Source organism: Ceratotherium simum, chromosome 2, assembly GCF_057802395.1.
Source record: "Ceratotherium simum simum isolate JZ-2026a chromosome 2, ASM5780239v1, whole genome shotgun sequence".
NCBI lineage: Eukaryota > Metazoa > Chordata > Mammalia > Perissodactyla > Rhinocerotidae > Ceratotherium > Ceratotherium simum.
Genome location: NC_141901.1, coordinates 96215263 through 96231113, shown reverse-complemented (window position 1 = coordinate 96231113; position 15851 = coordinate 96215263). Strand labels below are relative to the sequence as shown.

Genomic DNA, 15851 nt, shown 5'->3' with positions numbered 1-15851 from the left:
CAGAGTGAGAGGGTGTCAGAAAGGAGAGAACTCGGATTGCAGGAGAGGGTAAGAAAGACTTCATGGGGGTTTGGGGACAGGATCACACACAAGAAGGTGGCTGCCACTCCAGCTGCAGCTCAGTGGGGGGCGTGCAGTACACGCAGGAAGGGAGGCAGTGCCACATAGTGTAAAGAACTCGGGAGCCAGGACACCCAGCCTTGAATCCCACCTCGGCCGTTTACTGATAAGGCCTCAGACAAATTGCTTAAGCTCTCTCAGCTCCAGAGCAGGGAATATTAATGCCATGTTCATTCTAGGGTTGTTTTATGGATTAAATGAGATAACATAAAGGAAAGCCTTTATCCCAGTTCTGGCACATTGGAACCTCTTCCATAAGCTGTTATTGAATGATTATGGTTCTGGCCATTCAGGCACCGTCTATGCTGTTTCCCTCCTTGCAGAGTGAGCAAGGTCGAGGTCATGGGTCTAGTTCTTCTGGTAATTACACCTGTTAACGTGACTGTTTTTCACAGTTAGAGGATGTACCCTGAGCTGGCAAGTGTACGCCGGCCCAACAGAGACCAGCCCACGAGGTGAGAGATTAGTGCAGATGAGTCATTCCTGCTGGAAAATCACCCAGGACAGATAGCATCACCATACAATTCGAAGAATAATAGCTTCACTTGACTGAAACATTCATTGCATTTCCTATTCATGGGGTATTTTTAAGGTACCAAAAGAAAATGTTTAGTAGAAAATTTACAGCCTTGTATCTAGTGAGATTTCTTCAGACTACAAGCAGTTTATGCAGAACAGATGCCCGAGGAGCCGGCTGCACCTGTGGATTTGATGGTTATATTTCCTCTTCCGCACTCCTCCAGTTCTCGCAGACAACCTGAAATCCAACCCTGGAATTAAGTGGCAGTATTTCAGTTCGGAAGAAGGAATTTTCACTGTTTTCCCAGCACACAAGTTCCGGTGTAAGGGCAGCTATGAGCATCGCAGTAGGTACGTTGACTTGCTTGCTAACGTTTTAATTACTTCCTAGGAATGATCTGTGTGAAATATAGACTCCTCACTTACATGCGTGGCTCTGCCACTGAGCTGTGGCTTCGGAAACGTGTTCTGAAATGATTTCACCATTGAACATAGGAGGATGTGGGAATGCTGGGGAAGGGCAGATAAAGCCCAGAGCTTTTCTGTAACTGTCTAACAAGCCAAATAAAGCAAGGTGTTTACTAAAGAAATTAACTTATTTGAAGCACCCAAACTCTCTTGAGCTTCAGATATCTCTGCTGAGACATAAATGATAATGCCTTCTCTACAGGGCAGCCCTGGAAGACTTGATAGCGTACCACAGAGTCGAGTTTGCCATTCTCAACCTTCTGTTCTATGATAATGTGCTTCACCAAATTTTTGAAATTTACATGGAAATCTCAGCTGCTAGAAGTTTTAAGGTTGTCCAGAAAATGTTGGATTAAAGATGGTTAACATCCTGCTTTTCTCATGGAAATGGGTTTGAGATTGTACCACTCAGCCAAAAGGGCAGTGATGGTGAGAAGATCTGTACAAGACTTATCAACTCGCAGAACCCCTTAGGCAAAGATTCTTTCCTTCTGAATCCCCACGTTTTCCCTTTGCAGTGTTAGATGTTTGATGCCAGAGCTTCTGGAACTGAGGCAAGATGCCCACTTTTTATGCCATTTTTTGGAGTCTAAATTAACTACCACTTTAGCTTTTCTCCATCTTGACTTTAAATTGTATCTAAAATTTTCCCCAAGGAAAAGACTACTTCTGTGCTTTTCCTAGAAAGACGTTTGTATCATTTGTGTGGTTTCTTCCATGCCCTCCCTAGACAGCCTGGTGAGGACTTGAGTGTCTTGGAGACTGGACCGTAAGCCATGACCTTGGGTTCTAGTCTGGCTTCTTTCAGAAGAGACCAAAGACACCATGAGCCATCTAATTCTCACCTCCTTCTAAGAAGATAGATGAGATGGCATGCTGCTTTTAGTCAACCGCCTATGAGGGATAGTCCAAAAGGAAAAGCAGGACCCTGTCACAAATCAGCAGTCACCTATACTTGGAAGGTTTCACACATCTCCACCCTAAATCTGCATTCAATCAATGCTCAAGCTTCTATTCCCTTGGCTAAGTGATCTGCATTCCTCTCCTCATGGATTCCTATTCCCATCTCTTTACTTGTCCTAACTGCTTTCATCTGATGCCTTTGCAAGTTCTACATCCTTTGAAGGTGGAGTGGGTTTCAGAGCAGAGCAACTGGAGGAAGGAACTAGCGGATACTGATCATGCCGTGAGGACTGCCTCCCAGATCGTACATTTGACGTTACTATTTGTGTGTCCCAGTAAAGCACTTTTTGACAACTTAGTGTGACAATGCGAGCACATATTCTGTTCTTCATTTATATGAGTTGAATTGGAAAGAAGGTGTGTCATTTTAAAGAAAATCCTCTCACCTGGCTTAGAGGACTGGAAAAGTTCAGTATTTGACATGGTTGTCAGTGTTGGGATAGTCAGACTTCTTTCTTTTCTGTTCCCTCTGTCATTTCTGCAACCACCGTTTTTCGGATTCTTTTTATCCCAGTTCCTTACTGGCTCAGTGGTATTAACTAGTGCAAATACAGTGGTACTTGAGTATTAACGTGGGACTTTTGGCTTGAGAACAATTCCTGTAAACTTGGCCAGATTTTGAGCAATTTTGGTACTTTGCCTGCGTTTCTTAAAGTGTGCCCAGGCTTTTGTGACTCAACTGGCATCTAACATTTCACAGAAAAATCTAGTGTTTTAGGGTGTCAATAAAGGAGAGCATTCTCTTGAGGCTGATTTGCTTTCTTAAGCTCCTCCTAATTTGTTCCAGCTTTAAAGCTGTGAATAGAGCCCTCATTAAACCTCCTCTCACAAACCTTCCTGTCCTGCACACTAGCAGAAGGCTGCTTTGACGGGGGGCGTTTCTCTTTGGAGCTTCCCCCAAACCCCTTTTCTTAATGTTGGCAAACAAAAACCTGGCAAGAAGCAGGGCAATCACAGGCTTGGACAAATTTGATGGCACAATTTTAAATGCTCAGATAAGGGGCCTTTTGGTGCCTGACCTGTGTGAATTGCTTTGGTACAGAAAGGAAAGAATCCTCTTTGCAGGAGCCTTTGGCTAGGGAGAGAAAAACCGAACCTGCTATTCAAAGCTGCTCCGCGTGCTCACGGATTGTCGGCTGGCTCAGTTTTAGCACAGCCCCACTCTGTGAGTCTGCAAAGGAGGACCCGGCACTGGCGAGAGGACCTCTTCCTCCCTCTCGTGCTGTCTCTGCACGTCCGTTTCCTGAGGCAGAATGTTGAGTAACAGTGAACAGCATTGCCACGCACACCTGAGGGTTGAGTTTCGAGTGTCAGACTCTCAAAGGATTTGCTTCTTAAAACCTTCTCCCAATTGCTGTAATCTTTAGAAGACATAACTTACCAAACCCTGTTGTGCAGACACACATTGTTGTCTTGAGGTGTTATTTTCAATGCACCAATATAGTTTCTCCTTCCAAGCTGACCTCTCCATCCTTGTGCCATCCCTGGAAAAACACATAGACACCAGCATGCCTGCACATCTATAGTGTTCACAGCTGTGTTAGATTGAGGCCTTTTACCTGAGCCAGTACTGACCCCAGAGAGCTTCTCCCCCTTCTAGACCTATCTACGTCTCTACAGTCCGGCCACAGTCAAAGCATATAGTAGTGATCCTGGACCACGGGGCTTCTGTCACGGACACCCAGCTTCAGATCGCCAAGGATGCTGCCCAGGTCATCCTCAGCGCCATCGATGAACACGATAAGGTGATCATTATCCCAGTGACCCTCATAACGTTGGGTCTTCCTTGAATGCCTTTTTAAAAGTGCTTTATGTTTTATGATATATATATATTTTTAAATCCATCTTTAAAATGGTTTAGTTTTTATTCTAGTATTTGAGGCAGCAGCTGCCAACTCTGGTTCCAAATCTTTTTTAAACCTCCCCCCACAACCCCAAGCCAAGCCTTGCACTTCCTTTACAGCTCTTGTTAAGACTTCTAATTAGTTGTAACTTATACACTGGAAGTTATGCTAAGGAGGAGAAAGGCGAGGGCTTGGATGCTGGTGGCTCGCTAGACTTTATCTCAAGATTGATGGGAGGTAAGGGAGAAGGGGAGGGTGCTAGAGGTTTGCTAATCTCTAGGACACCTCAGAGACAGGTGTGTTTGTAGCTAATGATAATCTATTGCCTGTGGACATTTTCTGCTTCATCATTTTGACTTTTCCAACTCCTAAAGTTTTACTTACTAATCTGGTTGCTTAAAACATACACCCCATGCCTTTACCCTCACTCTGCCTGCAGTTGGAAAACCAAGATGGTTAGTACTTGCTAAGATTTTTCTCTGCGTGAAATATGTTTTTCAATGTTCTATATGAACACCATACTGCTGACTTCATCTTAGAATAAAAACCAAGCTCAAGGGTCCCTCCCCTTACCAATCCTTAACTAATCCTTTTCGAATTTGATAGATGTATGCCTCCAGGCATTGATTTTTAAACTCTCTGAAACTGTCCTGTAGACCCCTCACTCCTTGGGCTCTTCTGGAATATAAAAAACCTTTACATGGTAGGATAACAACTTTTCCTTTTCTCTCCTCCAGATCTCTGTGTTGACCGTGGCAGACACCGTGAGGACTTGCTCGCTCGACCAGTGCTACAAGACGTTCCTGTCTCCAGCCACCAGTGAGACAAAAAGGAAGATGTCCACCTTCGTCAGCAGCATCAAGTCTTTGGACAGCCCTACCCAGCACGCGGTAGGATTTCAAAAGGCATTTCAGCTGATTCGAAGCACAAACAATAACACAAAGTCCCAAGCGAGTAAGTGCCCTCTCTCAGAGGACTTATGAACTAATAGATAAAGGATGGCGATAGGAGTATATTATAAATTGATCACACAACTGCGTCTAGAGGGATTTTTCAAAAATTGACTTGGGATAAAATTTTCATGTGTTGTCGTAATGATTATCTAAAATTAGGATTTTAGATTTTCTCATCTTTTCCAATCAAAGGTACTCAGTCTTCACAATTTCTTCACTCCCAGAGACTCTTCTTCCTGCCCCTTTGTTAAGAATGTATCCCCATTTATTTCCCAGGGGAATATTCGCGTCTTTTTTAGTGCTAATCGTCAGCCTTGCCTCCTCATTGACTCAAACCGAGAGCGACTGTCTGGATGTCTGCCTGTGCGCATGTGCAGCAAGTGTTCCTGCCTTGATCCTTCCTTCTTCTAACCAGCTATCATTTAGATGAGCACAGCCCTTCAAATCTGCAAAGGCACTCTAATTTCATTTTCATATATTTTAAAGAAAATCTGGAATTAGGATGCATGCGAAAGGAAAGGAAAGGATATTGGAAATCAGGTACATGCTTTGGAACTCCTGAAAGGAATCTATGTCATTTTTCCTCTTTATGTTTGAAGATCTATTTGTAAGGTTTCTTTTTAAATGAATTATCCTATTAAGATAAATTTAAAGAATATATTTTCAGGCTCTTCAGTCTGTCTGCATTAAACTAAGACAGCATTGATAAATGCAATGCATAGTGCCTGGCACGTGGTGGGCCCTTGAAAGACGGAAGAAGTTACTGTAATTATTACAACTGATAATGGTAGATGGCATATTAATTTTATGTTTCTGCATAACAAATTACCACAAACTTAACAACTTAAAACAACGTACGTTTATTATCTCACAGTTTCATGGGTCACGAGTCTAGGTGCAGCTCAGCTGGGTTCCTTGTTTAGGAATGCACAAGGCTGCAATCCAGATGTCATCCAGGTCTGTGGTCTCATTTGAAGTTTGGAGTCTTCTTCCAAGCTCAGTTGTTGACTGAATTAATTTCCTTACAACTGTAAAACTCATGTCCACTTGCTTTTCCAAGGCTAACAGGAGAGCATCTCTTCTTCAAGCCCCTGACTTAAGGGAAGGCTTGGACCCTCTTTTAAAAGGTTTATCTGATCTAATCAGACCCACTCTCCCTTTTGATTTAATCGGATTGCTTCCTCTTGTGATGGACTTATTATAGACTTCAGTTATATCTGCAGAATCCCTCCATCTTGGCCACATTGTAACACAGTCACAGGAGTGACATCCCATCGCCTCTGCCATGTTCTGTTGGTGAGAAGCAAATTACTGGTCATGCCCACCACCACTCCCAAAAGAGGCGTGGGCATGATACAGGGTGTGAGTCGTTGGGGTCATCTTAGAATTTTGCCTGCCAGCCTTAGCAAGCTCCAGCTATCCACAGACAAATATTGTAGGATGGCTGAGTGTAAAATTGGCCACAATTCAATAAGGCCAGTGGACAAGGCTGACTTCTCAAGTGTTCAAGATGGATTGGCTAGTTGGTTGATGCCATTTCCCAGCTGCCATCTATGTGTCAGCATTGCTCACTAGAAGTGTACTTTTCTCCTGGATTCTTCAGTCATTAAACCATCTTTAGCGTTTAAGTCCAACTTTGATTATTAAACTGTTTAAAATAACAGAGAAAAATGCTAGGCTGGTAGTGGCCAGGCAGTGAATGTGAGTCAAGCGAGCCCAAGGTAAGGTAGTGAGGATTCTTTGGGGGAGTGTAGTAAGCCAGAGAGCGTGTGCAGCATCCAGAGAGCGCAGGCTGCATCCAGAGAGTGCGGGTTGCATCCAGAGGGCAGCTGCTCTTCTGTCCTCCTGTGGCTGCCGTGCAGGAATGCCTGCCCAGTGTTGCCACATCTTCTGTTTCAAGAGAAGCCAGAAATCCATTTTTATGTGAAACTCTTTGATTTTCAAATGTTGACATTTGTTCCCCAGCTTTAAAATTGTGAGTAGAGACCTCATTAAACCCTTCTCACAAACCTTCCTGCACTGCACACTAGCGGAAGGCTGCTTGCACGGGAAGCATTTCTCCTCTGGGATTTTTGGTTCTTCTTAATGTTGGAAAACAAAAACACGGCCAGAAGAGTGACTGTCATGGACTTGGACACATTTTGATGGCACCGTCCTTTAAATGTTTAGAGGAGTCTTTTTAATTAAAAAAAAAAAAAAAAGGCCAAGTAAGATGTTTCTAAGGCTTAGCTCACAGACCTCCACTTTACGGCTTCTACAGGCAGTTTGGAGAAAAAGGAACCCAAATTAGGTTGCATAAAGAAATACTTCAGGAATTAGCATTGTCTAGTTCATTAAGGAGAGATTTGAGGTGCCCTCAAGCAATATAGCATCCTGATTAAGTATGTGGCTTTTGGATTTTGCCCAATGTGAGTTCAGATTCCTGCTCTGAAGTTTTTCTAACCTTGTGAACTGTGTAAATTATTTGATCTCTCCAGGCCTGGTTTTCTCATCTGCAAACTGGGGATGGTAATAAGATCCAGGATTCCATCACAAATATTATGATATTCAGTTTCCTGCAAGACTTCTAGCCCCAGATAAATTAGAGCAGGTACCCCAGACATCCTAAACTGCCCCCAAGCCCAAAGATGGCCAGGACTACTAGCAGCCTTGGCTCACAGTATGGTGAGGAGTCTGTGTACTCCTCCTAGGAGCTTGCACTGTACGTTGCTACTTCTGTTTATTCCACAGATAATTATTTAGCATCTGCTGTGGACCTGGCCCTGTTTTAGGGCCATGGGGTGGGGTTATTATAATGAATCAGACCTACCCTGTAGGATTGTTGTGAGGATTAGTCTGTGCCTGACAATAGAGTGTCTGCCTCATGTTAGTAGCCATATAAATAGAAGCCATATGTCATAAATAATTATAGCTTTGCACTAATTTGCTTTGCGCTAATCAGAAAATCTAAAATTTTTATCCAGTGCTGACTCTTTTTCAGTCTCTTGGTAGATCTGTAACTGATACCATCAATACATTGGGGTTGTTTGTTCTGGGTTTGTTTTGGGAATGATTGGTTGGTGGGTCACTTTGTAGCAGAAGGAATAAGATGGTTAGGAGTGGGGATCTACTGGCGAAGTCCAACTGTGAGTTACGCTGCCCCCTTTGATACTGACCTCAAGACATGCTGGTGGCGTAGACAGGGACTTGCTGAGTGGAGAGTCTATTGCATTTTCTTCCAGGTCCTGCTGTGTCTTTGCTCCACCCCAAGACCTAGAGTGACTTACCCCTAACGTTACTAATCACAAGGTTTAGAGTTCCTCTAACTGAGTGACTAGGGAGGGAATAGCCTAATAACTAAAACATCAAAATAAATCAGGCCAAATCTGGCAGGTCTGGTATCTAAGAATAGAACAATAACTCAGTTTTGCTTGAGGATAAGGTGGAAGTGGAGTCCGGGGCTGAGGATGCTGACTGAGTGTGTGTCTTATTGTTGGGATAGAAGGAAAAAACACTGGGCTGCTGAAGGAGCCTGTGGCTGCAGACTTTCTGGCTTTCCAAACTCAGGCCTGTGCCCTAAAACCAGCCCTCAGTGACAGTGTATTTTATCCAGAATCATAAAGCTAAGCAAGAAAACTCAAAAGAGTTCTCTTGTGGGTCAGTCTTACAGGTGTGTCCAGGAATGTGTCACACGTGGGCCCTCTGTCCCGGGGTGATGGTTTCTCAGATGGTATAGCTGTAGTTCCCCCACTGGGGGGTCAACAGTATTTTCTTTTTCCAGTCTGAAGTGTTAGTGAGATATTTAGAGTCTTAACAAAATAATTTACTGGAGTGTATGTACAACATTGGAAAAATATTGACATCTAGTTTAAAACAGGAATATTCCTAAGCTTATGGATTTTTTTTTTTTTGCATCAGCATTCACTTCCTAATTTCTGATGAATAAATAATGTGATTTATGTTTGCAGTTAGTGTTTATTAGAGAATTAATCAAACATCAAAATTGGCTTTAAGGCTTGCCTATATATTAAGTCGTAGTAGTAAATAAAAGATAGCAACTTTGAATGCATTTACTTCTTTGAGTCAAATTTTATTAAACTCAGTTCAGTTGTCTACAATATTGATACAACATAAACTAACTGTTCTGCATAATTAAGGATGCCTCCGAGTCTAAAATGGAAACTTGCAAACTGAAGGAACTCCAAGCATTGGGTCCTCATCATTGTTAGGATAACTTTTAAAAGGCTATGTTTGTTATCTATTGCTGGGTAACAAATTACCCCAACACTCAGTGACTTAACACAATAAGCATTTATTATCTCAATGTCTATGGGTCAGGAATCCGGGCACAGCATAGCTGGGTGCCTCTGGCTAAAGGTGTCTCATGAGGTTGCAGTTAAACTGTTGGCCAGGGCTGCTGTCATCTCAAAGTTCAATTTGGAAAGGCTCCACTTCCAGGGTCACTCCCGTGGTTCCTTGTGGGATTCGATTCTGATGGCCTCAGTTCCTCTCCTCTCCGTAGGACAGCTCCCAGCATGCTGTCGGCTTCCCTCGAAGTGAGGGAGCACACTTGGTGGGAGCCATGTCCTTCTGTCACCTAATCTCTCTCTTGAATCCCACTGCCTCTGCTGCATTCGATTCCCCAGAAGCCAGTCATTAAATCCAGCCTGCACTCACAGGGAGACAACTACACGAGGACGCACCTTTGGGGGACCAATGTGGAGGTTGCCTGCCACAGTAACTGTAAAGCAGCAGTTAAATGACAACCAGAAGGACCTAAAGATATAAGTGTATAACATATAAATATTTATTTCAGTACAAAGATGAGCTTCTATGCAGGATCTCTTAAAAATATATATTGAATCACAGAATCTCAGATTAGGAAGATGATGTGGAAGTCTAGCTCTCTTCCTTTACTCTCTCCATTAAAGCTGGTGTTCAGTCTCTGCTTATAAACCCCTTGTGGTAGGACAGTCACCGCTTCTGTTTTTTTGTAAATCCGCTTGAAAGAAGTTCTTCACACTGAGCTAAAATGACTTCTCAGTTACTCTCCTCATTAGCCCTACTTGGAGAGTACTTTTAATCTTGAGTCAAAGGTGCTACTTCCAACCAATATGAGGGTTTTGTGTTTGTGTGCCTGTTGTGTTGGGCGGGGCGTGTGTGTGGTTTATGTGGTGTGTGTATTGTTTGTGTGATGTGTGTGTGATATGTGTTGTTTGTATGTGGGGCATGTATGTACATGGTGTGTGTATTGTTTATGATGTATGGGTGTGGTGTGTGGTGTGCATCGTGGTGTTTGTGTGTGATTTGTGTGTGTGGTGTGTATGTGTTCATGTGTATGTGTTCTTGTGTGTCTATTGTATATGTGAGTGTGTGTGTGAGTGTGTTGTTTGTATGGTGTGTGTGTGTGTGTTAAGGTTTCTTTCTTTTCTCTTTCACCCTCTATTTGCCATCACCCTTTGCATTCGCTCTTGACTTAAATTAACCAATTAGTCCTCACAGCAACCCTACAAAGTAGGTACAGTCATTATCCCCACTTTATAGACAAGGAAATTTAGGTGGAGAAAGGTGAAGAAATCTGCTAAAATTACCCAGACAGGCTTGTAAGTGGCAGAGCTGGGCTTTGAACACAGGCAACCTGGCTCCTGTGTCCATGTTCTCACTGCTCTTCTACACTGATGAGTTTTAAAAACAAACGTGTTTCGGGGCCGGCCCTGTGGTGTAGCAGTTAAGTGCACACGCTCCGCTGCTGGTGGCCCGGGTTCGGATCCCGGGCACGCACCCATGCACTGCTTGTCGAGCCATGCTGTGGCGGCGTCCCATATAAAGGGGAGGAAGATGGACACGGATGTTAGCCCAGGGCCAGTCTTCCTCAGCAAAAAGAGGAGGATTGGCAATGGATGTTAGCTCAGGGCTGATCTTCCTCACAAAAAAAGAAAAGAAAAAACAGGTTTCTAGAACTACTTAGTGTAGGAACAAATAACCTTACGTGTCTCAGGAGCCCTGGAATAACCGCCATTTTCAAGCCTAGTTCCCCCAGGAATGCGTGTTCCTGGTGAAGACCCTGAGCCACTGAGGGACGGGAAATCAGGTTCTGAGTCCTCCGTTTCAGAGGGCGGGAGAGATTTCCATCTGGGATGGCTAGATTACCACAACCTGGGTGCCTAGAGGAGATCACCTTCTTGTATCTGGTGCATTTATTAGGAGCATCCCTTTACCTGACACTGGATAAATGAGTCCTCGTTGCCCGAAGAGGGCAGGGTGGAAGTGATGCAGAGACAGGGAGATAAAAGCCCAGCTTCAAACGGAAGGAGGAGGAACTGTGGGCCCGGCAGGTACTCAAGGCGAGGAAGTCCGGGGCACGAAGAAGAAGCAGAACCGCTACTGTGGCCAGAATCCACTCCAATGTTCGATTTGTATGTTTTTGTTTAGATACAGACATGGTCATAATGTACCTGTCAGCTGGCATTACATCAAAGGACTCCTCAGAAGATGATAAGAAAGCGACTCTCCGTGTCATCAATGAAGAAAATAGCTTTCTAAACAACTCTGTAATGATTCTCACCTACGCCCTCATGAACGGTAGGTAGCTTTTCGAGATTCTCTTTCAGATGAAAGTTGTCCCTAAGTGCATGCTGCTTTCAGAAAAATAAAAAAGAACCATAACGGTGCACTTTGATGAAGGGCATGAGAGATGACTACGCAGCTCCCTTCCCAAGAGGCAACTACACGACTCCCTTTCCCGAGCCTGTCTTCTCTCTACCTGGTGTTGGCATTCAGGCCTGTGTTAGGAGGTCCCTTCTCTTCGTCTCTCTCTAACCAACTGCTCTCTTCTGAACCTCCTCCAGGTTTGTGGTCTTGCAGAGGATTCTGCACAACTCCGTTTTTTTCATTTCTCCTTCATGTTCTTGGATTTTGACGCTGTGTGGAGGTTATTAACTTATCTTATTGACTCAAGCTGCAGGAAGCCCAAGGACTGACCTAGATTCTTCTGTGTAACCAGGACTGCGAATATCCTTTTTCCGTGCAGAATCACCACCTGAAGCCTCTTTGCCACTGTCTCCTCCTCCGCTTCCCGAGCTGTGTAGTGAGATAGGAATTACCGACTTGCCAGGGTTGTTGTGAAGATCAGCCCCACTGTACAGTGAACACCCAGCACGGTCCTGGCACTTGCTAGGTACTCGTTAAGATTGATTTTGTTGCTGTTAAATGAGACAGTATGTGAATGGTTTAGTAAATTGGTAAATCTGAGGAAATACTCAATATTTTTCCTTCTGCTGCTCTGTCTTATCTCCCCACCTGTTAATGCACAGCTCTTCTCCTAAAACATCTTCTTCTACAGGCCTCTGGCCCTCAGTGTTCAAGCTGGCCTTAGTCTCTTCTTTTTAAGAGGGTGTGTCTTGATCAGCAGCCCTTCCCATCTATGATCTTTTATTTCTCTTGTCCACTTCCAGATTCCCATGAGAACCACGTGCTTTGGGGACAGTGGTTCTTATGTTTTAATGTGCCAAGGATTACTTGGTGTGTATTTTTTTAAGTGTGGACTCGCAGGCAGTGTCATCAGATTTTTATGCAGACCCTCTTAGGTGGGGTCCAGGAATCTGTATTTTGGCCAGTGTGGTTCTTTCCCAGACGTCTTATGGACTGCACATGGAAGGACACAGGGTGCGGTGTCCAGAGGTTCTGAGTTCGTCTCCATTGATTAGCCGTGTAGCTCATAGCGAGTTTCTTCAGCTCTTTAGGCCTCAGTTTTATCTGTAAAATGAAAATAATCAAATCTGCAGAGGCTTGCTCTGATAATAAACAAATGAGATACGTGTTTAAAGTTCCTCACACAGTACCTGGTAAATAACAGGTCCTCACTGCCAGCTAAAGGAGTGAATGGAGGTTGTGTGGTTTCCTGGCTCAGTACCCTCAGAGGGAGAGGTGCTCTCTCCCACCTGGTTTAGGGCCAGCTCTCTGTTCAGTATCGCATGTCGCCCAGCGTGTCGTGCTTGCTTCTGTAAAGCATGCAGCACGTTATGCTAAAGTGATGTGCTCACGTGTGGTTCTCTCCTCCTTCTCCCTCCACTTTCCACAAGAATGTGAGCTTCTTGGACATGAACCAGGTCTTAGTTTTCTTTGTATGCTGAGCACAGCCGAGGTGGGCAGGGTGGCCTGTTTTTGCCTGAGACACCTACCTTTCAGTGTCATCTTTGGATGCCTGGTGCTCTTTTTTTCCTATGGTTTAGCTTCTTTCACTCATGAGAGGAAGGAAGGGAAGGAGAAAGCAAGAAAGGAAGGAGAGAGGGAAGGAGGGAGGAAAATAAAATGTATTGAGCCTCCAGTGTCCAGCGTAGCGCACTGAGGTTTTAGAGCTGTATTATACAGAGAAACTTACAACTCAGTGAGAAAGACAGACAGCAAGGCAACTAGATGAAATGCAATAGTACAGGAGTAAGGAAACATAAAAGGAAGTGATCACTTCTTTTTCATGAGATCTGAAGATCCGCCCAGGCAGATACTGAGTAAAGAAGCTTCCTTGTCACCCATCTCTTTCCCAGTCTACATCTTCCCACCAGAGTATCTTATGCACCTGCTGTGCCCTGATAATTCCATTCTTTCAAACCTCTGGTTACTTCCCTCCAGCCACCCTTATTTCTTCTCTTTCTCCTATTAGTCTAGGCAGGCATACATCCTCACTGCGTCCCTCCCTCCACATGCCGTCTCTGAGCCTTATTCACTAGGCTTGACACATTCCCTCCCTCTGTCAGTCAGGCTTCAAATAGGGAAGCAGAGCCACTATGAGAATTTTGGTATACCAAATTTATTTTCAGAATTAGAGTGTACACAATTGTAGGGGAAACTGGAAAAGTAAAGATCCAAGAAGAGGAGGTGACAACTCTGAGCTGAGTAACCAGCTCTGGTACAGGGGAACAAGTTGGAGCTTGCAAAGAGGTCTGGAAGCTGCGCACATGCGAGGCCACGCAGGAGGTCTGGTGGAGAAGTCCCTGGGAGGTGGTTGGCTCTTTACGGCTGCTACTCCTGTGAGTTCTCGGCGAAGCGTCTGCAGTGGGCCTGGGGTTGCTCTTGGTGAGCAAGCCCCCAGCTGGAAAAGGGAGCATTGTGGGTCTGTCTCTCACCATCTCTCATTTCACCTCTCAAATCTTAACAGCACTTCACTTTTGGCCACCTTTAACCTGGAAGTGTACAGGAAAGGGGGTTCTGGGAAGTGTAGTTTCCAGCATGACCCTGTTGGTGATAGATAGTCCAGTGTACTTACCAGTCTGCCACCCAGTGACCCTGCTGCCACCCCTGCATGACATTTCAAGATGGAGGGACATAAAATGCCCAGTCTTCAACAAGCTTCCATCCCACACTGTTCTTCTTTGCCTGGTAGATGTTCCCATTTGTTACTTTTCTTTTACATTCTGAGAGAGCCAAGCAGTACATGACAAAGAAAGGAAAGGTATTTGTTGCCTTGAGTGGTCTCCTTTCTCATTCACCTCTGCAAGCTTCTTAAGGGCATAAGGTCAGAGATCGGTTGTGCCTTTTGTGCTGTCTTTTACTCTGGAGTGTACTACTCACCCCCCACAGCTCAACTCCATGTCAAGCAAAGGGAATGATGATCTGGTCTGACTTTCCTTTAGCACCACATGAGTGGAGCAAAATCCAAGTTATTTAAATACAATGTGTTAAGAAAGAAATTTATATCCATTAGATCCTGCCATGACTTTAGAAATGGACTTCCAAGGCTAGAAGTATATATACTCCCTATTTAGAAATGATGAAGCCACATACATGAACTCTTCAGATTTTTTTAAATGACTAAACAATTCAAGAACATGAAGCAAAGCCTTTTTAAAACTCATTGGTAGGATCTCGGTAGTGCCTGAAATCATTTGAATTTGTTTACAATGGTGCCCATATGGGATCAGTTACTAATCCTTTTGACTGTCTTCCAACAATAGCAAACCAAAATTTTAAGAAAGGTTTATTAGATTTATTTTTGTGCTATAGATTACAGATGGTGTAGAACAATACATCCCAGTATGCCTAGATCTTTTACAAAGGTTTTAAAACTCTCTAAAAAATGTAAAAAATATACAGTAAGTAAATCAAATCCAGTATTATCCTGACAATACCAAGCATGAAAACGTTTGTAATTAAAATGAGCTTAAAAAACAGGGTTTGGAGGCATCACTAAATGCAATCCGTAATTCTTTCATTTAGTTGCATGAGACTTTGGCAAGGGTTTAATAGGCGAAGAGGTAAGAAATGAAATGGTAAACCTCCATCCTTTAATACTCCTACAACTTCATTTACTAATTTAAATTAAATACAGACTTGTTAATCATTATTTTTGCTTTCAAATATTAAACGCAGAAAGGTAATTTGAATTTTATAATTAAACTTTTAGGAGAGAACACATTCTTGCTGAATGGGGCTCATTTATTTACTCATGTGTTTTTCATCACTGCCTTTTGAAGAATCCCTTTGCCCTCTTGACTATTTGAGGAAGGACCCGGCCTCAGGCTTTGTTCCTCAGCAGGAACTGGTATCTGTGTGCTGAGTCCAGATCGTCTCTGCAAAGATCCCTTTGGCACTGCAAGACCTCATCCCTGCCCTTATTAGATCTAAATGGCAAGGTTACTGGATGGATATACACCGTTTCGCTTTACATTGTCTTCCCCTGGGTTTCCATTTCAGATGGAGTGACTGGTCTGAAAGAGCTGGCTTTTCTGAGAGACCTGGCTGAACAGAACTCGGGGAAGTATGGTGTCCTGGACCGGACAGCCTTGCCTGTGATTAAGGGCAGCATGATGGTGCTGAACCAACTGAGTAACCTGGAGACCACGGTCGGCAGGTTCTATACCAACCTTCCCAACCGGATGATTGATGAAGCTGTCTTTAGCCTTCCCTTCTCTGATGAGATGGGAGATGGTGAGTTTGGAGAAAGCTTCCTACTAAAGGAAGGGGAAAAGAGAAGGGCATGAGTCCACAGGAAGAAACTTTTCGATGTTGT

At 43.9% G+C, this 15851-nt stretch overlaps 1 protein-coding gene across 2 annotated transcripts in view; it reads left to right on the top strand.

Moving 5' to 3' along the window:
• Nucleotides 1-15851, top strand: part of CACHD1 (cache domain containing 1) — a 208221-nt gene that overhangs the window by 152567 nt on the left and 39803 nt on the right. For both annotated transcript variants that reach the window (XM_087449533.1, XM_004431450.3), the window contains exons 5-9: nt 864-990; nt 3671-3815; nt 4652-4868; nt 11279-11428; nt 15536-15769. In XM_087449533.1, the coding sequence (XP_087305659.1) occupies nt 864-990; nt 3671-3815; nt 4652-4868; nt 11279-11428; nt 15536-15769 (873 nt within the window). The remainder of the gene's footprint in view (nt 1-863; nt 991-3670; nt 3816-4651; nt 4869-11278; nt 11429-15535; nt 15770-15851) is intronic.